Below are 27,865 nucleotides of genomic sequence, written 5' to 3' on the forward strand. Positions count from 1 at the left end.
AAGTCTCCCCGGCTGCAGCTCACGGGAGGACAGGGTGGCGCTGGGCCGGCTGGGCCTGGTGCCCGTCCCGGTCCCTCGTTCCGGTGCCCGCGGAGCCGTGTGCCCTCCTGGTCGGCTGAGGTGCGGCGGCGCCTGGGGTGCCTGCCGGGCTGGTCCCCGGAGGACAGGAGTCTCCTGAAGCCCGCCCGGATGTCTCCCCGGCGGGTAACGGACTCACCTCCGGCGTCTTCTTATTTGTATTGGTTTCAGAGAGGAAGGGAGAGGGAGAGAGAGAGAAACATCGGTGATGAGAGGAAATCCTGGCCTGGCTGCCTCCTGCACGCCCCACACTGGGGATGGAGCGGGCATGTGCCCTCACCGGGAATTGAACCTTGACCTCCTGGTTCAGAGGGCGATGCTCAACCACTGAGCCCCGCGGGCACCTCCTGTGTCTTCTCCGCACTCCGCCTGCTGTCACCGGACCCCGGACCCCGCAGAACACAGCTCCGGTCACGGAAGGCGCAGCACCTGGCCGCTGGGCGGCGGGGCTTTGTGCGGCCTGCGGTCCCGGGGACACCCCAGCAGACAGGCCGGGGAGCCCCGTGCAGGAGCCTCTCCAGGGAGCGTGGGGTGGTGGGCAGCGCTCATGGCGGGGTCCTGAGTCTGCAGCTTTGTCTGTCTTGGGTAATGAAACGGTTCCTCAGGACCCCAGAGCTCGTGACCTAGGGTTTTGTGTAATTCAGTAAAACCACGTTTGTGGGCCTCTGAGTTCACGCGAGGGGCTCTGTGGCCGGCTGCGTGGACGCAGCATGTGCTTAGGGCCGCAAACTTTTTAAACGGGGGCCAGTTCACTGTCCCTCAGACCGTTGGAGGGCCGGACTATAGTTTAAAAAAACTATGAACAAATTCCTGTGCACACTGCACACATCTTATTTTGAAGTAAAAAAAATGGCAAAAACACCCGCATGTGGCCCGCGGGCCGTAGTGTGAGGACGCCTGGTTAGGCGCTTGGCCCCCACCAGGATTCGAACCCAGGGACCCAGTGCCCGTGGGCGAGTCTGTGGCTGGGGGGGGGAGGGGTGTGTGTCAGCATCAGCACTAACAGGATCTTGTGTACAGAACTATCTGGGTGAGGGTGAGGCGGGTGTCCAGGGGCCAGGGAAAGCCTCTCTCCCATTCCTGGGAAGTGGTCACATGTGGAGGTGTGTGCAGGTGAGGTGGCCATTGCCTCTGGTAGCCGTTGCGCCTTCCGGGAGGAGTAGAAACCAGGCCCCGTGCAGGAGCCTGGTGTGAAGGAGGCTCTGCGGTGAGGCTGGGAGGGGCTGGGGGCACGTGGGGATAAGGAGATCTGCCAGTTGGCGCAGCGTGACTGCCCCTGGCTGGGGAATGTTGGACGGGACCTTAAAGGAGCGGAAGGTGTGTTTAATGAAGGGAGAACTAAGCCGGGCTGTAGAAGAAGGTCTGAGGAGGGGGGAGAAGGCCCGGGGAGGAAGGTGTGCCCAGCAGGCCAAGAGCAGGAGGCCGGGATGCAGTGGCCCCGAGGCGCTCACCCGGGTGACCTGTGGCCTTGGGAGCTGCACGGGCTGGGGCCCGGGAGGGAAATGGAGGGTTCTGAGGCGCCTGTGCATGTTGGTCTTGGGGATATTAATGCTCACGTTCTTGTCTTTAGTGATAATGGACAAGTACCAGCAGCAGCCTCACCTGTTGGACCCGCACCTTGGTAAGAACAGGCTGCTGACTCTGATTTTGTCACCAGTTCCTGATGACCACAGAAGCTTTGGTGCGCACGCAGGCTTGTGCGTGTGTGTGCGCATGCTTGTGCGTGTGTGTGCCTGCTTGCCAGCAGAGGGTGTCAGGATGAAGTGCCTGGGTCTTACTTGTTAGCAGGGCTGTGAGGTTTAACGATGTGAACCGGAATGTGTAGGCAGGAAGAGTCAGCCTTAGTGTGCACACCTGTGACTTCTAAAAAGTGGACTGGTGCTGTTCTTGAAGTAACCGAAAGGTTTGTAGAAGGTAAGCTTTCTGAACTCCTGTCGCAGGCGAGAGACTAATCCTTGGTTGATAACCTGGCTGGGGGAGATATTAGCTATGGCCTTGTCATATATGGCCTTTACTATGTTGAGATATGTTCCCTCTATTCCCACTTTGTTGAGAGTTTTTATTACAGAATGATGCGGAATTTTGTCAGATGCATTTTCTGCATCTGTTGGGTTGATCATGTCCTTACTGATTTTCTTCTCACCCGTTCTATTGAATCTGAGAGGAGTATAGAAATCTTTAACTATAGTTTGTCAAGTTCTCCTTTCAGTTGTCAGTTTTTGCTCTGTAATTTGCCTAAATTAACCCCTTTTTCCTTGGGCATTTTGTTTTAATGTTTAATTTTATAGCAAATGTTTTGTATCTCTTTTTCTCTAGAATGGATGATGAACTTGTTGTTGGAAATAGTGCAAGATAAGACATCTCCAGCTGACCTCGTACATCTGGCTTTTAAATTTCTTTACATCATCACCAAGGTAACATTTGCATTGCACTTTATAGTTGACAGAACACTCTTTAAACTTTGTTTTTTTTTCGACAACACTTTCTTAATATACCTGGTCCAGAAGTTACCTTCCAAAATGTTTTTTCTTGGGAAAGATGGTTTTCACACATAAATTGTGTGTTTTTTTTTTTTTTTTTAAATATATTTCACCGATCCTTTACAGAGAGGAAGAGAGAGGGACAGAGAGCCAGAAACATCGATGAGAGAGAAACATCGATCAGCTGCCTCCTGCACACCCCCCACCGGGGATGTGCCCGCAACCAAGGCACATGCCCCTGACCGGAATCGAACCTGGGACCCTTGAGTCCGCAGGCCGACGCTCCATCCACTGAGCCAAACCGGCTTCGGCATAAGTTGTGTGTTTTATTCCCCCCCCCCCTTTTTTTTTTTTAAAAAAATTTTTAATTGAGTTTTGGAGAGGGAGAGAGAGATAAAAGCAATGACGTGAGAGCCAGGTGTCCATTAGGTGCCTCTTGCATGCCCCTTACCGAGGGCTGAGCCTGAAACCAGGGCATGTGCCCTAAATGGGAATCAAACCAGCAACCTTTCAGTGCATGGGAAGACGCACAACCAACTGGGCCACACCGGCAAGGGCTGTTTTCTCATTTCACCATATTTTTGGGGTCCCATATTTAGTGATCCAGGGGTTCTTTTGGCTGCAACAATATCCAAGGTATTTATCATTTGCATTTGAGTAGATCAGGTACCACCTAACTAGAAATAGAGATAGAGAGAGAGAGAAATACACTGATTCAGAAAAGTTTTTTACAAGGAAAAAGCAAACAAACATGGAAACGAAAGTACTTCTCAGACTTTAATGTTCAGGTGCGTTTTCTGGGGACCTTGTTGTAATGAAGGTTCTTCATAAGTGTGCCGGGGGTGGGGCCTGATAGTCTGCGTTCTGATAAGCTCCCAGGTGATGTCTGTGTGCTGGCCTGCACTTCCTGTTTGCATTTTCGCCATGGGAGTGATGCAGAGCCTCTCAGGGTGGGGTTGTGGTTCTCTGGGCTACATGTTGCAGTGATGCCTGCTGTATGATGGACAGAGGCTCGTGGCCAGTGAGGGTGCACACTTCTCTGCAGCTCGATGAGTCGTATCACTGTAATATGATGTAATTCTCTTTGATCACTGGGTGGCATAGGTGGTGATTTTTTACTTATTTATTGATTAGTTTTTATTTTTTAAATTTTATTTGTTTTTAAATATATTTTTATTGATTTCAAGAGAGGAAGGGAGAGGGAGAGAGAGATAGAAACATCAATAATGAGAATCATTGATTGGCTGCCTCTTGCACGTCCCACACTGGGGATGGAGCCCATAACCTGGGCATTTGCCCTGATCGGAAATGGAACCCACGACCTCTTGGTTCCTGGGTCACACTGGTCGGGCTACTTTATTTATTGATTATAGAGAGGAAGGTGGGAGGGGGAAGAGAGAAACATCGATGTGTTGTGCACTCATTGGTTGATTCTTGTACTAGTATGTGCCCTGACTGGGGATCCAACCTGTAACTTGGCTCTAATCAACTGAGCTACCTAGACCAGCCAGGACTTGGTGGTAATTTTTGATGAGGAAAAATATATTTTTTCTTTATTTCCTTAATTATATAATCAATGCCTTTTTTTTTTTTTAAATTGGGTAGGTTCGAGGATATAAAACATTTCTTCGTTTATTTCCTCATGAAGTAGCTGACGTGCAGCCTGTTTTAGACATGTTTACAAATCAGAACCCGAAGGACCATGAAGTGAGTATCCCTCGCCGCCTCCTCTTCATGTTCTCTCCTCTCCTCCTTTCTCCCCTTATTGGCTCCCCCCCTGCTCTGGCACCGTCATCTGCCTGTCTCGTTACGTTTTACCTTACTATACTGTTTAGTGTCACTCTTGTATTCTTTTGGCTTTCTCTTTTTTTACGTTTCTTTAAATTATCTTTTTTTTTTTTTTTTTAATAATGCCTTTTATAAAGAAAACTAGAGGCCTGGTGCATGAAATTCGTGCACGGAGGGGGGTTGTCCCTCAGCCCAGCCGGTACCCTCTCCAATCTGGGACCCCTCAAGGGATGTCAGACATCCCTCTCACAATCCAGGACTGCTGGCTCCCAACTGCTTGCCTGCCTGCCTTCCTGATTGCCCCTAACCACTTCTGCCTGCCAGCCTGATCATCCCCTAACCACTCTGCTGCCAGCCTGTTTGTCCCCAACTTCCCTCCTCTGCCAGCCTGGTCACCCCTAACTGCCCTCTCCTGCAGAGTTGATCACCTCCAACTGCCCTCCCTTGCAGGCTTGGTCCCTCTCAACTGCCCTCCCTTGCAGGCCTGGCCCTTCTCAGCTGCCCTCCCTTGCAGGCCGGGTGCCTCCCAACTGCCCTCCCCTGCTGGCCATATTGTGGTGGCCATCTTGTGTCCACATGGGGGCAGGATCTTTGACCACATGGCAGCAGCTATATTGTGTGTTGCAGTGATGATCAATCTGCATATTACTCTTTTATTAGATAGGATAGAGGCCTGGTACAGGGGTGGGGGCCAGCTGGTTTGCCCTGAAGGGTGTCCCTGACAGGGTGGGGGTTCCCTTGGGGCATGGGGCTGCCTGAGCAAGGGGCCTGTGGTGGTTTGCAGGCCGGCCACGCCCCCTGGCAACCCAAGCGAAGGCCCTGGTATCTGGAATTTATTTTCCTTCTACAATTGAAACTCTGTAGCCTGGAGCAGAGCCAAGCCTGGGGCTCCCTCCACGGCTGGCAGCCATTTCTGTTGGGGTTATAATTGAAACTTTGTAGCTTAAGCAGGTGGGCCCGGCCAGGGTGTGCGGAAACTTTGCTTCTCCTGTTGCCGCCGGCAACCCTGGCCTGCTCTCTCAAGCTCCGTTCTGCTGCCATTTCTGTTTGAATTTGTTTACCTTCTATAATTAAAACTTTGTAGCTTGAGTGGAGGCTTAGGCCTGGCAAGGGCAGGCGGAAAGCTTGGCTTCCTCTGTTACCTAGGAAACCTTGCTCTCTGTGGCTGTAGCCATCTTGGTTTGTGTTAATTTGCATACCCTCTCTGTTTATAGGGTGGGTGTGGCTTGTGGGCGTGGCTTGTGGGTGTGTCAGAGGTATGGTCAATTTGCATATTTTTCTATTATTAGGTAGGATACGCTTACACAGTGTGGTGATAACCCTGTTAACATCCACTTTTCTTTAACTTGAAATAGCCCTATGTGGAAAGTATGATGCTCAGTGAATGTCAGTCCTCCCCGGATGGGTCCCCTAGAACACCTGTAATTCCCCAGCACTGAGTGGTGACCATATGTGTGACGTGTCCCCACGGAAGGTCGTGGAGACCAGAACCATGGTTTCCGTGGGGACTCGTCTTGTAGGCACTCGGCTGAGCATATCCTGCCACCTCAGGCTCCCGGAGGAAAGCAGGTGTTCGGCATAAGCCTCATGGTTTGTGCAGCCAATCTAGGCACAGTAGGTCCCCCTTGTCAGTGAGGGAACGGTGGGGACCCTCATGAAATCCAGGCTCCCTGATGGGCATGGTGGCTGCCCTGGACGCCAGCCTTTCTGAGGAGAGCAGCCAGGCCTTCGGAGGGAGCACTCTTCTGCCCGTTGCATTCAGAAGAGCCCACAGTTACAACCACAGCTCGAAGGTTTTAGTGCGAATGTGCCCCATTTTCGTTGAAGTCTTGGGTGAGCCTTTCCTGCTCTCCTTTGCTTTTTTCTTTTAATATATTTAAAAAAAAATTTAAAATTGATTTCAGAGAGAGGAAGGGAGAGGGAGATAGAAACCTCATTGATAAAAATCATCGATAGGCTGCCTCCTACACACCCCCTACCGGGGATTGAGCCCACACCCAGGAATGTGCCCTGACTGGGAATCGAACCCTGACCTCCTGGTTCATAGGTCGATGCTCAACCACTGACCCAGGCCGGCTGGGCTCCTCTGCTTCTTTTTTTTTATTGATTTTTTACAGAGAGGAAGGGAGAGGGAGAGAGAGTTAGAGACATCCATCAGCTGCCTCCTGCGCACCCCCTACTGGGGATGTGCCCGCAACCAAGGTACATGCCCTTGACCGGAATCGAACCTGGGACCCTTCAGTCCTCAGGCCGACGCTCTATCCACTGAGCCAAACCGGTTAGGGCTCCTCTGCTTCTTGCAGAGAAGGTGATTCCAGGGCCAAATTGGAGTCTTGCTTCAGTGACTGCTGAAATTCTGGGCACTTGTCTTTGGAAGTTGAGAATTTTTTTTCTCGTCTTCTGTTTTTATGTGCTTTCTACTTTCTCAAAAGGCTGATTGCATGCCGAAGAGTGCCAGTGAAGAAAAGCTGTCATAACTGATGTGTTATGATTTTCCTTTGTCCACTTGGCTGTTTTTTTGGTCTGCTGTGGTAGCCAAGTTTGCAGGAAGAAGGTGTGTGTAGTATGGTGGGGTATAGGGAAGTCAGGGGAGGAGCTAGCGATGGTCTGAACCCCAGGCTCAGGTCAGTGGCGTTTGAGTGGCCTGGAGTGGGCATTGAGTGGGCAGGGGGGGTACCAGGTTTGTGATCGGGGCATGTGGGTTACCTCCCTCCTTTATACAGGAATCGTGTTATTTTGGTTTAACTCCTTAGACTTGGGAGACCCGCTACATGCTTCTACTGTGGCTCTCCATGACCTGCCTGATCCCTTTCGATTTTACACGCCTTGATGGGAACCTTCACACCCAACCAGGGCAAGCGCGAATGTCCATAACCGACCGTATTCTCCAAATAGCACAGGTGAGTGTGGTTGTACTAGTAACTACCAAGTTAGTGCTCTTTTGGGCTCATGCTGTCTTGATATTAGAGTTTCCTTAGGTACACTCTTGACACTTCGATATTTCTGCAGTGGCTGTTACTATTTTTCAGAGGTAAAATTTCATTACTTATTTGGAAATTGTGATAATTCATATAGGGGTCAGAATGAATTATTTTAGCAAATTTCATTTCTTTGTAGATATTGCAAATACTCTAACCAAAATAATGACATGTAAGAGGTCTCAGGTGGCATTGGTAAGATAAAATAAAGGTCTATTTAAGTTTAAATCTTAATTTCATATTGATAATACATTGTAGAAAAACTAGAAAATAGAGAAGCTTCAAAGATAATAAAATCTCTCAAATTCTAGTGCCAGGAGATAACACTTGTATATAGTCTTCAAACATCTGATTGTCCATATTGATTATTATGTTATTTATCTACTGCTGCTTAAAGACTTACCCTGAACTTGATAGTTGAACACGTGCGTCATCTCAGACTCAGTGGGTCGGGACTCTGGGCTTGGCTGCTCCGCCTTCTGCCTGGAGGTCTCCCCGGGCTGCAGTCAGGCCCCTGGGGCAGGGCATGCTTCCGAGCTCTCCTGGTCGGTGCAGAAATCGGACCCTCGGGGCTGGTGGACCAAGGGCCTCCATTCTTTGTCGACGGTTCCATACCGCATACCGCATGGCCCCCAGCGGGACAGCTTATTCTGTCAAAGCCTGCAAGGCCAGGCTCTGCTGGCAAGACGCAGTCACAGGGACGCGTTACTGTCATGGGGTGACGTCCACCTCCACCTCTCCCCACACATTCTCTCGGTTTGAAGCAAATAGTTTGCTTAACCCATCTGGGAGGGATTACACAGGGTGCGAGTGCCCGCAGGCAGGACCAGGGGCCACCTTGCAGTCTGCCGGCCTTACTTTCATACCAAGCATTCATTGAGCGCCATTGTGTGCAGACACTGGGCTGATGGCTTTTCACATATTAACTCATTTAATCCTTCTTAATGAGTCAGTTCACTGTTTTCATCATTTTGCTGAGGAGACAACAGGCGCTGGTTCATTTCCTCATTACGGGATCCACCTTTGGACCCCGGCAGCTTGGCTCTGGAGCCTGTGCTTTTTACGGCGCTCCTCCCTGCCCGCTTCGGCAGGGCCTCGCAGCACATCCCGAGTGTCTGTGTCAGGTGTCGCCCTCGTCATCTTTAAGGAAAAGGAGCTCCATTGTGCCCAGTGTTAACATGTTCTCTCTCAGATGGGCACTGGTTCTGGGTGAGCTCTGTCAGCAGGTGGTGCTGTGTCCTGGGCGGGATTGCCGGATGAGGGCGGTTCGTTTGTAACCATTCGCACTGTGTGCGGCTCTCCAGAAAGCCTGCCCCAGAGAAAAGCTCTTTTAAGAGAGTTATTTGGAAAAGAGTGAGTTGAGATGAGAATTGGAAACCTCGAAGGCGGGCCTCCTAAGAAGAGCTAGTCGTTTGTATTAAACCCAGGGGCCCTTCTGTTTGCGTGAGGCCTCCTAACTGTCCTGATACTAAATGCTCTTGGGTCCCACATGTACCCTGTGGACATGGTGATTGTTACGGGGTAACACGGTTCATTTTCCTGCTAGTTTTGCAAATGTCTTTCTAGGGCTCTGACACACGCCGTGTGTGGTTTGGCGCTCGCCTGAGGTGAGCACAGCACTTCGCAGCGGCAGCTTTAGTTCAAGTTGAGAGAGGTTTGTGCAGCTTTGGCATTCGGCCTCTGTCTGTGAGCTTCATGCATTGGGCTCTCAGGAAGCTCCTGATTGCAGGACTGTCCGGCCGAGCAGCCTCCTGAGATTTATTCTGTGTGTAATGGCACCTCTCCTTTATGCTTTCTTGTAGTCCTACTTGGTTGTCAGTGACAAGGCGCGAGATGCGGCTGCCGTCCTCGTGTCCAAGTAAGTGCCCAATTGCTTTCCTGCGATCCTGTTGGTTGATGTGTGACTGCTGCCTTCTGAGGGGTTTATCTTACCCAAGAGGCCTGGTGCACGAAATTCGTGCACAGGTAGTGTCCCTAGGCCTGGCCTGCGATCAGGGCCCACGAGGTTCCCCACCTCCCTGCCTCCTCCTTCCCTTGCTGCCCGCGCACCGCCGCAGCGTGGTTCCCTGCCTCCCGGCCTCCCCACCTCTTCCTTCCTTCGCTCCCTCAGCGCCCTGCCTCCGTTGCTGGTCACCCACCATGTTCCGTGCCGCCCCTTCGTGGTCAGCGCATGTCATAGCAAGTGGTCGAACTCCCAGTCTGCCAGGCAAACTCCCAAGGGGACAATTTGCATATTAGCCTTTTATTATGCAGGACAGGATACTGTGTTGCCTGTGTGTCTGTGTTGTCCCCTGGGTTGACGGGTCTGGGGAGGAGTTTTCTCTTCCCCAGTTCTGTCTCTGAGGAAGCACCAGTTGTTTGGGTGTGGGAGATTTTTTTTTTTAAATAAATCTTTATTGTTCAGATTATTACAATTGTTTCTCCTTTTTCCCCCCCATATCTCCCCATCACCCGGTTCCCTCCCCCCCATTGTCCTTATCCATAGGTGTATGATTTTTGTCCAGTCTCTTCCCATACCCCCCACACAGACACCCTTTTCCCCTGAGAATTATCAATCCACTCCCATTCTATGCCTCTGATTCTATTATGTTCACCAGTTTATTCTGTTCCTCAGATTTTTAATTCACTTAATTTTTAGAATCACTTGTTGATATGTATTTGTTGTTCATAATTTTTATCTTTACTTTTTTCTTCTTTTTCCTCTTTTAAAGAACACCTTTCAGCATTTCATATAATACTGGTTTGGTGGTGATGAACTCCTTTAGCTTTTTCTTATCTGTGAAGCTCTTTATCTGCCCTTCAATTCTGAATGATAACTTTGCTGGGTAGAGTAATCTTGGTTGTAGGTTCTTGCTATTCACCACTTTGAATATTTCTTGCCATTCCTGTCTGGCCTGCATAGTTTCTGTTGAGAAATCAGCTGACAGTCGTATGGGTGCTCCCTTGTAGGTAACTAACTGTTTTTCTCTTGCTGCTTTCAAGATTCTCTCTTTGTCTTTTGCCCTTGGCATTTTAATTATGATGTGTCTTGGTGTGGTCCTCTTTGGATTCCTCTTGTTTGGGGTTCTGTGTGCTTCCTGAACTTGTAAGTCTATTTCTTTCACCAGGTGGGGGAAGTTTTCTGTCATTATTTCTTCAAATAGGTTTTCAGTGTCTTGCTCTCTCTCTCTTCTGGCACCCCAAAAATTCGGATAGTGGTACGCTTTAAGCCATCCCGGAGGCTCCTTATGCTATCCTCACACTTTTGGATTCTTCTTTCTTTCCACCTCTCTGGTTGCGTGTTTTTTTTCTTCCTCATATTCCAGATCTTTGGTTTGACTCTTCGGGTGCGGTGGTCTACTCTGTATATTCTTTATTTCAGACAGTGTATGCATAATTTCTGACTGGTCCTTTTCCATTTTTTTGGTATTCTCATTTAGGTCCTTGAAGGTCTCTTCAAGTTTCTCAGCGGTTTTTAGAAGATTCTTGAGTAACCTTATAAATGTGGTTCTGAACACTGTGTCGTCCATTAGTTTGCTTTCATCTATCTCTCCTACTTGTGACATACTTCGATGTCTCCACATTTTGGCTGCCTCCCTGTGTTGATGGAGTGGCTTTGTGTGGTCGGTGACCTATAGGGGCCGGTAGCTCAGCTTCCCCAATCACCCTAGGTGGTCGCTCTTGGTACTCCCCTTTGTGGGCTGAGTGGAAAGTCTTGGTGTAGTTAAAAGCCCTGATTGCTGTTGGTACACTGGGAGGAATTGACCTCCGGTCCAATTGGCTGTGAGGGCCTGCTGTGTCTATAACGGAAGAATTGCTGTGCTGGAGACACAGTAGGGCTTTGGTGCTCACTGAGTCTGCCTCTTGAATGTGTCCTTATGAGAGTGGTTGAAATCTGGTGTCGTCCACACCGACAGAAAAGTCACTCTCACTCTCCGACCGACCGAGAGTCCCTCCCGTAGGCGTCTGGGTCCCCCGCGTGTCCCCAGAAACTGGAGTTCAGAGTGGTTGGGATTGTTGGTATCACTGGCGGGAGTTGATCTCCAAGCCAGTTGGCTGTGAGGATCAGTAGTGTCTCCGCTGGGAGAGCTTCTGTGCTCAGCTTGGATGGGGCGGAGTCTCAGGGTGGCGCAGACAAGCTTTGGTTTCCTGTCTGCTCCGCCCTAAGAGGGGCGGTTTCTCCATGCCCGAATTAATGGCTGCGTGCCTCTGAGAGAAGGCTGCTTTCGAGCCTCTCCCGCTGCCTAACAGACCAGTTTCTCCCCAGCTGGGGCTGGATTTCAGTGCAGACCGGAGGTTTTGTTTTTCTCCCGAACGAGAAATCCAGTCACTGGGAGGGCTGTGCTCAACTTGGATGGGGCGGAGTCTCAGAGTGGCGCAGACAAACTTGGTTTCCGTCCGCACCGCCCTAAGAGGGCAGGTTTCTCCGTGCCCTAATCAATGGCTGCGCGCCTCTGAGAGAAGGCAGCTTTCGAGCCTCTCCCGCTGCCAAACAGACCAGTTTCTCCCCGACCGCAGCTGGATTTCAGTGCAGTCAGGAGGTTTTGTTTTTCTCTCAAACGAGAAAGCTAGCCACGCAGCGTCTGTTGCCCTCCCTCGCGCTGCGAGCAAGCCTGCCGCGTATTCAGCCGCCCGCCCTTTCCGCGCTCACGGATCTCCGCACCTCCACGGCTCCTGAGGCTCAGCGTCCCCCTCTCTTTTTTTCTCTAGTTGTAGGTTTTCCACTCTGCCAGCTTTCCGGTGGTTCTGGACGGTGTGTGCTCTGTTTTCCAGTTGTAGTTTCAAAATTGTTGTGGTAGGCAACAGTTAGGTGTTTACCTTATGCCGCCATATTGGTTTCCCCTGGGTGTGGGAGATGTGTGAACCTCTTGACCACTGACAGTGCCAGTTAGGGTCTCACAGGTCACCTGTTATGATCTAGGGGCTCATCAGTCACCTGACAGTGGGATGGGGTTCACAGGTTATCAGATCCTGGGTCAGGATGCACAGGTCACCCAACTATGGGTTAGTGGCTTACAGAAGTCCTGAGACTGGATTATGGGTTCAAGGAGGCCACCTGATAGGCCCATCAGCTGAGCAGAGGGCAGATTTAGAATAGGTATAGCAGTTTTCCCTGGGCATGAGCTCACCTTTGGGGTGGTGGCAGTTTGAAAGCCACTTAGAAAGCAGTTCACTGCAGATCATGAGCTGTGATTGGGTCATTGTGGCTTGGGATAAAAATCCCCAATCACCTAGGTTAACTAAACAATGGTCCAGGCTGCAAACAGATAGGATGGCTCTGTCTGATGAGCTGGGTAAGCCGACCCAGGCGGTGGGCCCAATATGTGCGGGAGCTGACACGTAAGGATGGAAGGACGCCGTTTTTCGAAATCTTGTATGACTTGGTGTAAAATGTGTGTAGAGAAAATACATTAGAAAACTTGGCTTTTTTGGGTTTCCTCTATATTCGTGAAAGTTGGAAATTGGCTCTAAAAACTTGTGGATATTCTGATTGGGAAACGGGCCACACCTCATTCAGGGATTCCGGTTCACCGTATACTTATAGCCATGGCCTCCTTTTTCAAAGTGGGAAGTGAAACACTTAATTCAGAGGGCACTTAGGGGCATTGGGAGAGAGATCTGTGAAGGCACTTGCTGAACCACAGAAGGTAAGAAGCCTGAACCAAAGAAGCTGGTTTTAGGAGTGAGCTGCCTGAGACGCTTGCCAGACAGAAACCCACGGCTTTGACAAGGACCGAAAGGCGGCATATTGGTTTCTGATTGTAAAAGTGATCGTGTGTGTTTTGGAAATTAAAGAAGAGCACAAAATGCAAATAGAACTCGCATGTACTTCCATCTCCCGAGATGGAACTGCTTTTGACCTTTGTCCTGCCACTAGTGTGTGGGCGCTTGTCTGCGGGCGTGTTGGTGCCCACGCGTGTCCGTACCAGGTGCCGACAGGCCTGGAGCTCCCTTCAGTCTTCTGCCTCATGGACACGGTGTGAATGTGGTTTCTCCAACCTCCTGTTGGCCATGTAGGCTGCTATCCCGCCACTTGGTTAGTAAAATTAATACCGACGTGCACATCCTGCATAAAGCTTTGTACTGTTCTGATTGATTCTTAAGGATGAGTTCCTAGAAGTGGAATGAGCATTGTAGGTGTTTTAAATGATGTTATTGGAAAGGTTGAACAAACTGAAAGTCACCTTTTCCCCATATTGACCAATACTGTGTGTGACTTTATGAATGAAAAACGTGTTTATTTGTTAGCAGAATTACTGAGGGCTGGGTAGATTTGTGCTGAACCTGACTTTGTGGAGTTTTGAGTCTGTGGGGTGGAGGAGGTGAATCCCTAAACCTTTTATTCCCTCCCTGGTAGCCTCCAGGGGAAAGACACAGCAGAGACTCAGTCCTGGCATGGGGGCAGGTTCAGCCACTGACAGGACTCTCCCTCGCCATCTGGTGGTCAACAGGAGCAAGTGTTCCTTGTGGTCGGGTTTCAGCGCATTAAAATGCTCCAGCCAGTTTGCCAGGCTGCAGTGCAGCTCTGCTTTCAAGCTTCCTGGAAAGGGCGGGAGTGGGCATTGGATGAGGGCTTCAAGCTGCTCTAGGTTAACTCACCTCATAGCACGCAGGCCCCAGGCTCCAGGCAGGTTCTGATCCACATATTTCTGTCTGTCTGTGTGTGGGTTGTTTCCGTATGGTGATGGGTGTGCAGGGTGGGTTGCTTGTGGCTTTTCTCCTCTGCCTGCTTATTTTCTGGTATTTTGCAGAGGGAGCTGCTTGTCTAATGAGGTCAGATGATTTCCCTTCACTTCTGTAGTTCTGGAGCTTCCCGTTTCTCTTTACTAACTGAACCTGAAACGTCGGCTGTTTTATGTAACTTGATGTTCTGTGGATGCCAAGACATTTAGATTTGAGTGTTCTTTTATAGACACTTGTCAATGGAAACACATGACTCTATTCCTATTGATTACATCAATTTTAAAAGCAGATGTTTTTGTTTAGTTATAAAAGCAATCTGAGCTATATGTAGGCAAGTTGGAAATTTTGGAACACAGACAATTAGGAAAACCCCCCACACATTGGTAATTCTAGTGCACAGTACCTGTGTTGCACTTCTTTGTCTGCACTGCCATGGCATCGCCCGTGCACGCAGTCTCATTGAGTGAGCATCCTGCTGTTACCTCACGTCACGGCACCATTGGGTAAACGGCTCCGTTCTGTCCCCTGCTGTCCGGTACTGAGAGCTGGTGAGGTTCAGCACTTGTTTCTTGTCTTAGGCTTCACCTGCTCGCGTTGTGACCTGACGTCTAGTTAATCTGTGGGCTTCTTGGTGCATGTTCTTCTCCACTAGCGTGAGCTTCCACAGGTGTGGGTGGGCTCTTTCCCCCAGGTGGTTGGTGGCCTTTTACTTTCTCCTTTGGACGCAAGTCTTACTTTTATTTATTTATTTTAAAATATATTTTATTGATTTTTTCACAGAGAGGAAGGGAGAGGGATAGAGAGCTAGAAACATCGATGAGAGAGAAACATCGACCAGCTGCCTCCTGCACACCCTCCTACTGGGGATGTGCCTGCAGCCAAGGTACATGCCCTTGACCGGAATCGAACCTGGGACCCTTCAGTCCGCAGACCGACGCTCTATCCACTGAGCCAAACCGGTTTCGGCTCAAGTTTTACTTTTATTTATTTTATAATAAATCTTTATTGTTCAGATTATTACAGGTGTTCCTCTTTCCCCCCCACCCCCCATAGCTCCCCTCCACCTGATTCCCCACCCCACCCCATGCCCTTACCCCCTGCCACTGTCTTCATCCATAGGTGTAAGATTTTTGTCCAATCTCTTCCTGCACCCCTCAGACCTCCTTCCCCCTGAGAATTGTCCGTCCCCACCCTTTCTATGTCCCTGATTCTATTATATTCACCAGTCCATTCTGTCCTTCAGATTTTTAATTCACTTGATTTTTAAATTCACTTGTTGGTAGGTATGTATTTGATGTCTTTTTGTTGTTCATAATTTTTACCTTTACCTTTTTTTTTTCTTCTTCCTCTTCTTAAAGAATACCCTTCAGCATTTCATGTAATCCTGGTTTGGTGGTGATGAACTCCTTTAGCTTTTTCTTGTCTGTGAAGCTCTTCGTTTGACCTTCAATTCTGAATGATAGCTTTGCTGGGTAGAGTAATCTTGGTTGTAGGTTCTTGCTGTTCACCACTTTGAATATTTCTTGCCACTCCCGTCTGGCCTGCATAGTTTCTGTTGAGAAATCAGCTGACAGTCATATGGGTACTCCTTTGTAGGTAACTAACTGTTTTTCTCTTGCTTCTTTCAAGATTCTCTCTTTGTCTTTTGCCCTTGGCATTTTAATTATGATGTGTCTTGGTGTGGTCCTCTTTGGATTCCTCTTGTTTGGGGTTCTGTGCGCTTCCTGGACTTGTAAGTCTATTTCTTTCACCAGGTGGGGGAAGTTTTCTGTCATTATTTCTTCAAATAGGTTTTCAGTGTCTTGCTCTCTCTCTTCTTCTGGCACCCCAAAAATTCGGATATTGGTACGCTTAAAGCCATCCCAGATGCTCCTTATGCTATCCTCACACTTTTGGATTCTTTCTTTCTGCCTCTCTGGTTGGGTGCTTTTTGCTTCCTCATATTCCAGATATTTGGTTTGACTCTTCGGGTACGGTGATCTACAATTGAGTTTCTGTATATTCTTTATTTCAGACAGTGTATGCTTAATTTCTGACTGGTCCTTTTCCATTTTTTTGGTATTCTCATTTAGGTCCCTGAAGGTCTCTTCAAGTTTCTCAGCGGTTTTTAGAAGATTCTTGAGTAACCTTATAAATATGGTTCTGAACACTGTGTCGTCCATTAGTTTGCTTTCCTCTCTCTCCTATTCGTGACATGCTTCGGTGTCTCCACATTTTGGCTGCCTCCCTGTGTTGATAGAGTGGCTTTGTGTGGTCAGTGACCTATAGGGGCCGGTAGCTCAGCTTCCCCAATCACCCTAGGTGGTCGCTCTTGGTACACCCCTTTGTGGGCTGAGTGGAAAGTCTTGTTGTAGTTAAAAGCCTTGATTGCTGTTGGTACACTGGGAGGAATTTACCTCCAGGCCAATTGGCTGTGAGGACCTGCTGTGTCTATAATGGAAGCACTGCTGCGCTGGAGACACGCTTGTGGTACAGGGCTTGTTTGAGTGGGGCTTTGGTGCTCACTGAGTCCGCCTCCCGAATGTGTCACTTATGGATGTGAGGAGTTGAAATCTGGTGTCTCACACTGACCCCTAGGTGCACTGGCTTCTGGATCTCCAATGGGGTTCAGTTCAGCTGCTGTCTGAGGCCACCCTGCAGGAGCTACAGCGAGAACTGCCGTTCTCTCCTCCCTGCTTGGAGCTTGGAGGCTTTGGAGCTGTCTGTACCAGGTTGCAAGTTTACTAGTTTAAACTCAGTTTTTCAGCATTTGTGCCCTGATTGCGTCCGTCTCTTTCAGTCTAGTTGTAGAGGTTCCGCTCAGCCAGCTTTCCCGTGGTTCTGGGTGATAGACGTTCTGTCTTTTAGTGGTAGTTTTGGAAATCGTTGTGGACGGCAGCAGCCCAGATGTTTATCTACACCGCCATCTTGGATCTTCTCAAGTTTTACTTTTAATATCAAAACGGTGCCCTGGCTGGTGTGATTCAGTTGGTTGAGCGTCATCCCGTGTACTGATGGGTCACTGGTTCAATTCCCAGTCAGGGCACATGCCTGGGTTGCAGGTTCGATCTGTTGTTGGGGTGATTGTGGGAGGCAGCCTGTTGATGTTCTGCTCTCACATCAGTGTTTCTCTCTCTCTCCCTCTCTCTTAAAAACACACACAACAAAAACATAAAAAAATACCAAAACAGTAATTTTTCCCTTCTTATTTTAGTTATTTTTACTTTTAAGCTTGAAGTCTTATTAATAGATTTTATAAGTCATTTATGTTTTTCTGCTTTTTTGTTGTTTAACGTACAATTACTAAGCCATGTGGTTATACAATAGATCTTTCCCCTCACGGGTAACTTAGTTGTTCTAGCACTGTTTTGTGAATATTTCACTTTTCCATAAATTTCTTTAAAAACACACAGGAAGTTTGAGCCTTAGCCGCCGTCTGATTGCTCGCCTTGCGCTCGCTGCCAGCTGCCTGCTGGCCTCGCCCAGCTGGTTCTCGCCCACCTTGGCCTGCTGAGCTTGCCCCCGCCCCACTCGCAGACATGTCTGAGGTCAAGAGCGGTGGCCCCGAGTATGCCTCCTTTTTCGCGGTCATGGGTGCCTCAGCCGCTGTGGTCTTCAGCACCGTGGGTGCTGCCTGTAGTACCGCCAAGAGTGGCACTGGCCTCGCTGCCATGTCCGTCATGGCGACACCAGAGCTGATCATGAAGTCCATCCTCCCAGGGGTCATGGCTGGCATCATTGCCATCTATGGCCTGGTGGTGGCAGTCCTTATTGCCAGCTCCCTGAATGAAGGCATCAGTCTCCACCGGAGTTTCCTCCAACTGGGCGCTGGCCTGAGTGGGACTCAGTGGCTGGCAGCCGGCTTTGCCATTGGCCTTGTGGGGGACGCCGGCTTGCGGGCGCTGCCCAGCAGCCCCAGCTGTTCGTGGACGTGATCTTGATCCTCCGTTTGGCAGAGGTGCTGGGTCTCTACGGTCTCATTGTTGCCCTCATCCCCTCCACAAAGTAGCTCCCCTCTAAGCCCACCAGCTGCAGAACATGCCGTGAAGACCCCCTTCCTCCTTCCTGAGGGAACAGCCGGACACATGCACGGGGCAGCTGCCCCGCTCCCCCAAGTAGTTGGTCTTGTAAATGCACAGCAGTGCCTGTCGTCTGTTGCCCCCACCCACCCAGGTCCCTTGACCAGTGAGGGTGGTGGCTCTGGCCACCCACCCCTTTACCTGCCGTAGCGAGCTCTGTGTGTGGGATGGATCGGAGTTGTCGTTTTCACTGGATGTTCATAAAGATTTGACCTGTTTGCACGTCTGTGGAGCAGCCCTCCCGTCTCTCGGCTGTAATAATCTTTAGAGTGTCGCTTTGTGGGGTTACTGTGTGCTCTGAGGTTTTCTGTATGGAACCACTGTCCTCCAGCCCTAGCTGCGAGGCCATGAGCTGGGCCTGCCAGGCCCAGAGCCATGTCCAGTGAAATTCTCGGATGTGAAAAACAAACAGACAAACAAAAAACCACAGTAAGTTCTTACACAGAATAGGGTTTGTCACCTTACCTTTGCTGTTGCCCTCTTAGACCAGGTTACTGAGTGATCAGCGTGTGGTCACAGTGCCACCGATGGTCCGGGGTGGCCGTCTGTCCCACAGGTGCTTTGCCGAGGCTTCCTTTGTTCCTCTGATACGGCTCGTTCTGTAGTTGAGGTTCTTCTGGGGCTTATCTCTAAGATGCCCACACGTGTTGGCTGAGCTCCGTGTGTGAGCAGGTGGGGCTGTGATATCACTTCTAAAAGGGAAGGAAGTGGAGGATTCAAAGGTCTTTGTGTAGAAGGATCCTGTTTCTATAAATGTGTTTTTTTATCTGTGGGGTAGATATCTTTTCCATTTTTGTTTATCTGTGTCTTTGGGACCTCTCCTGTAAACATATTCCTTTTTAAAAATAGTTTATTGATTTTTAGAGAGAGGAAGGGGAAGGGAGAGAGAAACACCGATGTGAGAAGGCAAACTTGATTGGCTGCCTCCTGCAAGCCCCCTACCAGGTATCAAGCCTGAAACCTGAGCATGTGCTTCCATGTCGCTGGGTCCCCCATCCCTCCGTGTGTCCTGTGGGGCTGCCGAGGGAGTGTGAGGTCCTTACCGTGGCCTCCTCCTGACGTTCTCTGGTCACACGTCCCGGTGCCTCCTGGAGGCTTCACTGCCTCCCACCCTCCCCTGACTCAACTGTTTGCTTCATGTTATTTGCTTGTTTCCTATGTTTCTGCCCCCAGACTGCAAGCTCCCCTAGGAGGCAGGGGCTCAGCCTGAGCCAGAGTCAGAGAGCTGGGGGATTGGCGTGTGGATGGGCTGGGGAGGAATAGAGTTCTTGGACTTTGGTGTGGGAGCTGGAGGGCGGCTGCCAGCCCAGACCAGGTGTATAAGAGGGTGGGGGAGAGCCAGCACACCCATCTGCGTTCTGAGGGTGGAGAGCTGAGCAGATGCCAGGGATGTGGGGCCGTGGACACCAGCTGGAGCGCTGTAATGGGGAAGGGAGACCCACGGCAGATGCAGGGAGAGCGATGTGGGGTCTGCTGCTGGGCCAGGCCTTGCGTGTGGGGGCGTGGCATTCCGGGGAGGAGGGAGGGATGAGGAGTGGACATTGGTGGGGCCCAGGGCAGCCATGGGGATAGGTCAAGGTCATCTTGTGGCGAATGGTGGCCTCGGGATGAGTGGAGGCCCAGTGGGGAGGAGAGGGGGTTTGGTGGGGACTGTGCGTGACCTCAGAGAGGTCTTGGTGGGGAATCGCTCCCTGAGGACCTCAGTCTGGGCAGCGTCTTCGTTTCCTAGATTGGGGTGTTGGTGAGTCTCCTACGTTGGGCCTGGGCTGAGCTGCGACCTGCCTGTGTTCCCTCTGGCAGGTTTATCACACGGCCCGATGTCAAACAGAAGATGGCGGATTTCCTGGATTGGAGCCTGTGCACTTTGGCCCGCTCCTCCTTCCAGACCATCGAGGGCGTCATCACCATGGACGGGATGCTGCAGGCCCTGGTAAACACCGCCCGGGGGGAGGGGGCTCTTTAGTGGTCAGCTGTGGAGCTACACAGTGGGACAAGGTCTGTTGACTCGGGTCTGAAGTGCTTGGAACACAGGAAGGCATTCAGCCCTGACAGGACAGTGAGCCAAGTGCCTTTTCGCTGCTTTGGACTGGACCTTCGGCCTGCCCAGGGCTGGCCGTGGGTTGTCAGCGAGGGCTTTCTGCTCCAGTGGAGATGGGCCGCGTCGGCCTGCATGTTGCCGCCAGGGGGCAGTGGTGCCCAAGGAGCTGGGGCGAGCAGGCCCGTGGGCGGGCTGACGGGCGTGTCCTTCTGGGGTTTCCTGCTGTAAGGGAGTATAATTATTGGAACGGCTCTAATGAAATCAGGCAGGTGATTTAAAACTTGATTTTGTGCAGATACTCACGAGGCTAGGGTGTTTGTAACAACGGGGCTAACTACAGAGCTGACGTCTGCTCTTTCCTGGCCGTCCTGCTTCCAACCAATGAGGAAAGTTCCCTGGAGGAGGGGCTGCCCAGGCATGAAGCTCTCGGGCTGGCTTCCCCTCCTGCAGCTCTGGTGGCTCCACCGCCTGCTCCGTAATTGCAGTGGGTGATGTGGGGTGATGTGGGTCCTGCCCTCGTCTGTGAGGCTGTAGAGGCCGACGGCCCACTTTCAGGAGAACAGGACACTTTGGACTGTTTAAATGGAGGTGTTTGGACCCGTGACTCAGTGTGATGTCATGCTCTTGGGTGTTGTCGGCTGTCATTGGCTGTTGCAGGTTCTGATGAGGTGTAGGAGGCCAGGAGGGCTGGTGGGAAGTGGGGCGATGGTGTGATTGCCCAGGCAGTGGGCACGGGATGTGGGAGGTGGCCGCTTGGTCCCTGCCAGGGCCCCTCGCAAGGAAAGCCCTTTCTCCCCAACGCCTGGGCACCGAGGGAGGTGGCCGCTGGGTCTCCAGAAATGTTCTCGGCACCTGTTTCTTTCATGTTACCATTGTCTGCAGGAGGGATTGCCATTCAAATGATGAGACTATTTGAGACATTTAAAAAGAAAATCTGGCCCAGCGAGCGTGGCTCAGTGGTTGAGCACCGACCTATGACCCAGGAGGTCATGGTTCGATTCCCGCTCAGGGCATGTGCCCGGGTTGTGGGCTCGGTCCTAAGTGTAGGTCATGCAGGAGGCAGCCGATCCATGATTCTCTCTCATCATAGATATTTCTACCTCTCTCTCCCTCTCCCTTCCTCTCCGAAATTAGTAAAAAAAAAAAAAAAAAGAAAATCTGGAAAAACAAAACATTTCCAGAATTCCTGTTGAAGTAATGTGTTTTTCATGCTTTTTTCTATTCTATGAATAGATGTACGCTCTATTTCAACTTTAAAAAAACTGTTGTGGTGATGGTAGATCCACTGAACTATACATCTAATTCCAGAATATTCTCATCACCCCGCAAGGAAACTCCATACCCATCAACAGTCTCCCCCACCCTTGCCTCAGCCCCCCATGGGCTCCTTTATTCTGGAAGCCTCACAGATGGAGGCATACACTGCGCCCTTGGCCTCGGTGTCTGGCTCCTCAGATAGGGTGATGCTGTCAGGCTCACCCACATGGTACCTTCAGCTCGTTCCTGCTCACGCCCAGATGATAGTCCACTTCTGGGGCTTAGCTCTTGTGGTTGTGGCTAATGCTAATCTGAACTTGAGTATAGAAGTGTTTGAGCATGTATATTCCGTTTTCTTGGGTAGGTAACAATAGTTTTCTAAAAACAATGTAATTAAGTGTTTTTGTTTATGAGGTCTTTAAAATTTTGTCTGCACATCTGTCGTATTGATGAACACGGGGTATTCTGCTTGGGTAGATACACTGCCTGTGCCCTCAGGGGCTCTCATTCCAGCTGCATGGCGGGGGAGCGGGGTGGTGGTGGTGGTTAGGATTTTACTGGGATTTTCAGTTTAATTGCTGTGATGGAAGTTGGCCAGGGGGAGGCCCTCCTGGGAAGCTGCCCAGTGTGGAGTGCAGGGAGGGGGTGGTGCAGGTCATGGCGTGTGCCCACTGGGCCATTGTGGCGTGGATCCTGAGGCAATGCATTTATGTTGGAGGCAGTTCTGGTGAAGGAGGGTGGATGGGGTTGAGAGGGTTTATTTGAAGGTTTGGGTATAAGTGGAGTCCTAATTTTTTTGCATGAGTCACTTTAAGAAGTGTTAGGTCATGGAGAAACCATGGCAGGTCTGACAAAGTGTAGCTGGGGCCTGTCAGTCAATACACTGTGGCCTGCAGGGGAGACTGGCAGGCCCACCCGAGTGGCATCGCCCTAGGCACCTGCAGGCAGGGAGGCAGGTCCCCTGTGCCGGCAGTGGGGGTGGTGGGGGGGGACCTGAGTGCTCAGCCCCGTGAGAATGCCCCAGTGGCTTCCTTGTCTCTGGGCTCCGGCTTTATTTTTACCCACCCGGTCATTAGTGTGGGTTGGGTGAAACAGGTGAACCTGTAACAAGTACTGTGCAAACTAGGAGATGAGTTTCATTTCCCTTGAAGCATATTCCTTGGCTTGAGAAGGTCCTGGGGCCACTCTGTCCACAGGTTTCTTTTTCCTCACATTTTTGTTGATCATCTTGTGCTCTATCTCAGGAGTGTTCCCACATTTTCTGTTTGATTTTTTATTCCCAAGCGGCAGGCCCGGGCATTAAACAGCAATACCAAGCCTGCTTCCAGCTGTGGGAGGGGCTGGCATTCTCTCCGTGGCCCCCACCAGCCGGGGTGGGGAGTGCGCTTTATTTGGCTGTCGGAGCTCCATCCTTAGGCGAAGGGAAGTCCTCTGTTTCCTCTCCCTGAGGGGTGAAAGGACTTCCTCAAGGCTTAAAGAAGCTCAGCCTTCTGCCCCCACCCCTGTGTGGGCAAAGGATGAGGAAGGTGTGCCCCCTCCCCAGCAGGGTGCTGGGTGGTGAGTGGGCCGCACCTCAGCAATCTGAGAGACGAGCTGCTAGAGAGAGTGAGCAATTGCCTGACGCAGCCGTGGAGTTCCTGGGAAGTGAACGCATGAAACTGCCGGAAGCAGCGGCCGCGGGGCAGGCACATCCCTTTTGGGAAGTCTAGGGTCTTTCTGGGGTTGTGTCCTGTGTCCTTGTCTTTAATTGAAGGAGCAATTTGGCCTAATTGCTGTTGCTGCCACCTGGGCATGAGGAAGCCAAGCCGAGCGCAGAGCTCTCCTGGGCGAGTGAGCGGTTTCGCCATGAGCTCGTCAGACCTGAACCGCAGAGGCCGGGCGTCTGCCGTGCATGATGAGACTTGCAGGCGTGTTGTGCTTCAGGATTTCAGCTGCTCCCTTTGATGCACTTGGCTTCGTTTTTATCCACCTGTTCATTAGTGTGGGTTAGGCGAAACAGGTGAACTCGTAACAAGTACCATCGAAACTAGGAGTTAACTTGTATTTCCCTTGAAGCACATGCCTCTTGCAGCGATGATTTTTAACTCCTGTGGGAGGGAAACAAGTGTTTGGCAACCTGATTGCACTGCAAGGCCCTTTGCTCCAGCTTTTAAAGCACCTTCGGTTTGGTCCCGACCAAAACGTTAGGATTAATGCTAGCTGAGGAAGTTCGGGGAGGAAAACAAGTTAAAACAGAATGGCTGTCACGTGGCTCTGCTGTGGCCATGCTCACTTGGTGGAGGTGCTGCCGTCTCGGCTTGCAGGGTGATGGGAGAGTCTGTCTGCGTCCTGCAAGGGCTGGGAGGGGGCGGGAACGCCTCCTTCCCAGGTGAAGTGCTGCTGCTGCCCTCTGGGGCGCAGACTGCTCTCCTGTTCACCAGCTGGTAGGTGGCATCTCCCCTTCACAGGAGTTTGTTTTATCATTGACAAGGGGCTACCTCTTGTTAGAGGGGAAACAGTAGCAAACAACCACGTGTAAAGCCTGGTAAGCAACAGGCCGAAAGCACCTGCAGCCTCCCCAGTGCACTGTGAGGGGCAGTGCCACAGCCTCTGCCCAGGTGGGAGCAGCTGCCCCAGAGCCTGGACCTCCCAGCTCCAGCGTGGAGTGGCTCTGCCCTGGGCACTTGGCTGCCCCAAGGAGGCTGATGTAAGTGGGCCAGTCTGGAGCCTGGAGACTCTGTAGCAACACCAGTGACCCCAGGCAGAGGTGAGGGCCTTGCTCCACACCCACCTTCGAAGGGAAATAACAAACCTCTTAGCTCAGAGGGTGGTGTGAAGGCTAATTACTGTCTGTCGGCTCTTTGAAGATAAAAAGAAGCCACTTGATTATCCAAAACAGTTCTCATGGCGGCTTTGGTTTCTTTTCTTTTAGTGTTCCAATGGTTTCCTTTAAGGTTCAGTTTGGCCAGAGGACAAATTGTCCAAATTGGGCTTCTTAGTCACAACACTAGCCTGGGGCAGGGTTCTGGGTGAAGGAGAATGTGCTGAGAACCATTTGAATTGTGCAAATATAGAATTGGGTGGTGGGGGGGGAGGTATCCTCAGTTTCCTCGTGGGATTAAAGATGCAGAGCAGCCACCTCTGACACTATTTTAATTTCATGTAACTCAGCATTCTTCGCGGAGCAGGCAGCACGGGGGTGCCGTAAGTCCTGTTGAAACCTGTGTGCTGTGGGGCACGCCTTTAACTCCCTGGCAGGCGGGGTTGTACACCTGCTGTGTACTGAGGCTGCGTGTCCTGCTGGACAGGTGTCTGCTCCCAGGCAGCCTGGCCGGGCCCAGGCTTGGAGGGCAAGGGGCCTCTCTGAGGGGGGAGCACAGAGAGGGCCCCGTGGCTGGTGTCCCCTGTTCCTGGCCCCTGGCCTCCTCTGCAGCCCCTGGGGGGCGCCTTGCCGCTTCCTCCAGCTTGCGGCTGCCTTTTTAAGGGCATGGTTCCTGCGGACCTTGCCCTTCCCCTGATGCAGGTGTCCCTCAGGCTCTGTCTGTGGGCGGCTGACATTTCTCCCCTGATTCACCCTTGACCCTCAGTTCTTTGTTTCTCCCCTTGGTCCTGGGCACCCCTGCTTCACACCCCCTGTGTTCAGAGTTGTGTGCTTTCTGTTGCTTCTCCCTCCTCCCCAGCCCTGCAGCAAACCAGGGTGCTGGGTGCTGGCTGTGCTGGGCTGTGCGGTGAGGCTCTCCCTCCTTGCCAGGCTTGGTGCTCACTGGCTGCCCCACGGCGCTGTGCTCTCTGTCCAGTGTCAGTCTGCTGTTATTTCTCTCCTCTGGGGAGGCGGCGGCGGCGGCGGGGGGCCCTTTGAGATGCCCCTCCCTCACTTTCATTTTTTAAGTCAGCAGAGCTCCAGGCTGCAGTCGGTGGTGGTGGAAGGAGCAGCTGGAGGGGGCCTCGGCCGGGAGTGATGGGATCCTGTGTAAAGTGCTTTGGCTGTTCCGTGAGGGAGTGAAGGACGAGGCCCCAGTTCAGCCTTGCTGCCCTGCAGGGAAGGGGTGGCCCTGGGTGGGCTCTTCCCACAGGTGAGGGCCATGGGCCGTCCTGAAAAGGCGTCCGGCCCGGAGCTGGTTGCTTTGGGTGCTGACGGTCCTTCCTGTTTGTTCATCCTCTTCGTGTGTCATGACTGCCACAACAGGGCATGGTACCACTCTCAACGTTGGGGTGAGACCAGGAGCACAGAATGAGGCCGCCCGTCCGCCCGAGCTCTGTCCTGTCTGCTCGGAGCTCTTCCTGAGGGGCCAGGCCCAGGGCAGCAGGTGCCCAGCGGGGCCCAGGGTGCACCACCTCACGGGAGAATTCACGGGCGCCATGAGTTCTGTGCTGTGGGGCCCTTTCTCCCTGGGCCTGGGGTGGAGCTGCTTTTCTTGGCCTTGACTTGATGGTGCTTCAGGGAAGCTCGGACCAGCATCTCCTGCTTGGCAGCTGGGTGGACCTGCTCCTGAGCTGACACTGTGATTCACCCGCCGGGCGCACATGCCCCGGGGAGGGGAAGCGGGAGGGTAGCAATCAAAAGGGGTGGCTGTTTAGAGTGATCACCAGGAAACTCAGCTGTTTGCACCTGAGCTGGGCTGTTTCTAAACAACAGATGTGCGGGCATTTCTCCGTGTGTGGTGCTGCTGTTCTCTCACAGCCGGTGCCCTTGGCCTCTGTGACGGGCGTGCTTTCCGCACGCGGCTCAGTGATGCCTTCTGTCCGACCGCTTCCTCCTGGTGCTCGGCTCACAGTCTCGGAGCACACTCCAGTGAAGGGTAGTGACAATGGCTCCATTTTTAAGTGAAAAACACCCACAAACAAAAACAAAGTCCTTATCCTAATTGACTTTTGTTCCTCCTTTTTCACCCCTTCTGCCCTCCTGGTCTGCTCATGTCAGGAATTTGGCAAATAAAGAATGTTTAGCTCTGGGTGGGTGGCTCAGTTGGTTTGAGCGTCATTCTGTACACACACACACACACACACACACACACAAAAGCGGGTTCGATTCCTGGTCAGGCACGTTCAGGAGGCCTCACCCATCCTCAGTCGATAAATGGATCAATCAATATTTCTCACATCGATCTCTCTCTCCCTCCCCCCCTTTCTTTCTTGCCCTTCCTCTCTCTCTCAAAATCAATAAAAACATTTCCTTGGTTGAGGATTAAAAAAAAGAGAGAGACAGAATGTTCACCTGTGAGAGCATTTCAGATTCTTGCTTAGAGAGTGAGACCAGAGGGGGCTTTAGCAGGAGTCTGTGCTGTCCGTTCTTTCCTAACCATCGGGCGTCTGTCCGTCCTTCCCTGCACACTTTCCGTCCTACTTCAGGCCTCTCATTAGCTTTCCTGGAAATGCCTCATATTTAGTTTCGTCCCCTTCCGCGTGCCCTCTTTACCGCGCAGTGTCAGTCTGTCCAGTTAGAATCTAATGGTTCACTGTGTCCAGGATTAGGCAGTAGCCCCCTTGCCTGCAGGGTGACATTTCAGTCCCTCACATGGTCCCTAAGGAGGGAGTTCATTATGTCAGTCCACGCCTGTGGTTTAAAACAGCAGCTGCTGCTTGTGTGTGTGGATTCTGTGGAGAGGCTGGTAGGCCTGGACCCCGGGGGTGTCGTGTCTCTGCTCCTGATGCCAGAGGCCTTTTCGACTGAGGATGGGTGAGGCGTCAGACACAAGTCCTTGGGTCCTACCTTTGTGTGCCACCTCGGACCTGCAGCTGTTGTCCTTGGGTACCTTTGTGTATGCACAGGTACTCGTAGAGGCCTAGTGAGGTGCCTTACTCTCTTGATAATTCAGTGTGGGCACGTGTCCCGATGAAGCCCCCCCATACGTGACCGCACCCCTATTTACGATGCCCTTTTGGAGGCTCCAGTCTCTGTAACTTCTTTCATCACCTTCAGAAGCTGCTCTCTTGCTTTTCGGTGATGAGTGTCCAGAAGAGAAATTCTGGAAGGAGCAAAGGATTGTTTTGATTTTTTTTGTTTGTTTTAAATTTGTAAATGAATCTGCAGCATTTTAATAGAACTTCTTTTTTTTTTTTTTAGGCACAAATATTTAAGCATGGAAAACGTGATGACTGTTTACCCTATGGTAAGGCTCTTTCTTAAGAGGGTGTGTTTGCCAGGGGAGTTTATCTGAGTGTGCCTGTTTAACGTGTTATTTGCAGGTGCAGAAATCTGTAACATGCTGTATCAGGACACTCTCCTAGTTTGTAGTGTTTTGTTTTGTGTGTGTGTGTGTGGGGGGGCGCTGGGAGGAATGAGGGGGACCTCGGGGGGATAATCTGACTTTTGGGCTTTTTCCAGGAGGTCAGGGCTCCTGACGCAGGGTCTGGATTCCAGTGACTCGGCCCACTTCCTGGGGTTCCAGTCACAGCTGTGTTCTTCCTGTAGATATGGCCACATCTTTTGTGCTTTTATCTCATTCCCTTAATATTATATAGAACCTCAACTTATAAAAATAAGGCTGCAGAGAGGTGTACTACCTGGACGCAGAGGGATTTCTGTGTTTTAGAAGATGTACGAAT

The 27,865-nt window shown here is 51.3% G+C and overlaps 1 protein-coding gene and 1 pseudogene across 3 annotated transcripts in view; both read left to right on the top strand.

Annotated features, from left to right (window-relative positions):
- Positions 1-27,865, top strand: part of TBCD (tubulin folding cofactor D) — a 103,553-nt gene that overhangs the window by 669 nt on the left and 75,019 nt on the right. For 2 of the 3 annotated variants that reach the window (XM_008155108.3, XM_054709580.1), the window contains exons 2-8: positions 1,649-1,699; positions 2,395-2,492; positions 4,164-4,265; positions 7,100-7,246; positions 9,127-9,182; positions 19,846-19,975; positions 27,384-27,429. In XM_008155108.3, the coding sequence (XP_008153330.2) occupies positions 1,649-1,699; positions 2,395-2,492; positions 4,164-4,265; positions 7,100-7,246; positions 9,127-9,182; positions 19,846-19,975; positions 27,384-27,429 (630 nt within the window). Of the gene's footprint in view, positions 1-131; positions 205-1,648; positions 1,700-2,394; positions 2,493-4,163; positions 4,266-7,099; positions 7,247-9,126; positions 9,183-19,845; positions 19,976-27,383; positions 27,430-27,865 lie in introns of those variants that run through there. The other variant, XM_054709581.1, reaches the window with a different exon arrangement.
- On the top strand, positions 17,506-17,975 carry LOC103304990 (V-type proton ATPase 16 kDa proteolipid subunit c-like; annotated as a pseudogene).

This window comes from Eptesicus fuscus, chromosome 20 (assembly GCF_027574615.1).
Source record: "Eptesicus fuscus isolate TK198812 chromosome 20, DD_ASM_mEF_20220401, whole genome shotgun sequence".
Lineage (NCBI taxonomy): Eukaryota > Metazoa > Chordata > Mammalia > Chiroptera > Vespertilionidae > Eptesicus > Eptesicus fuscus.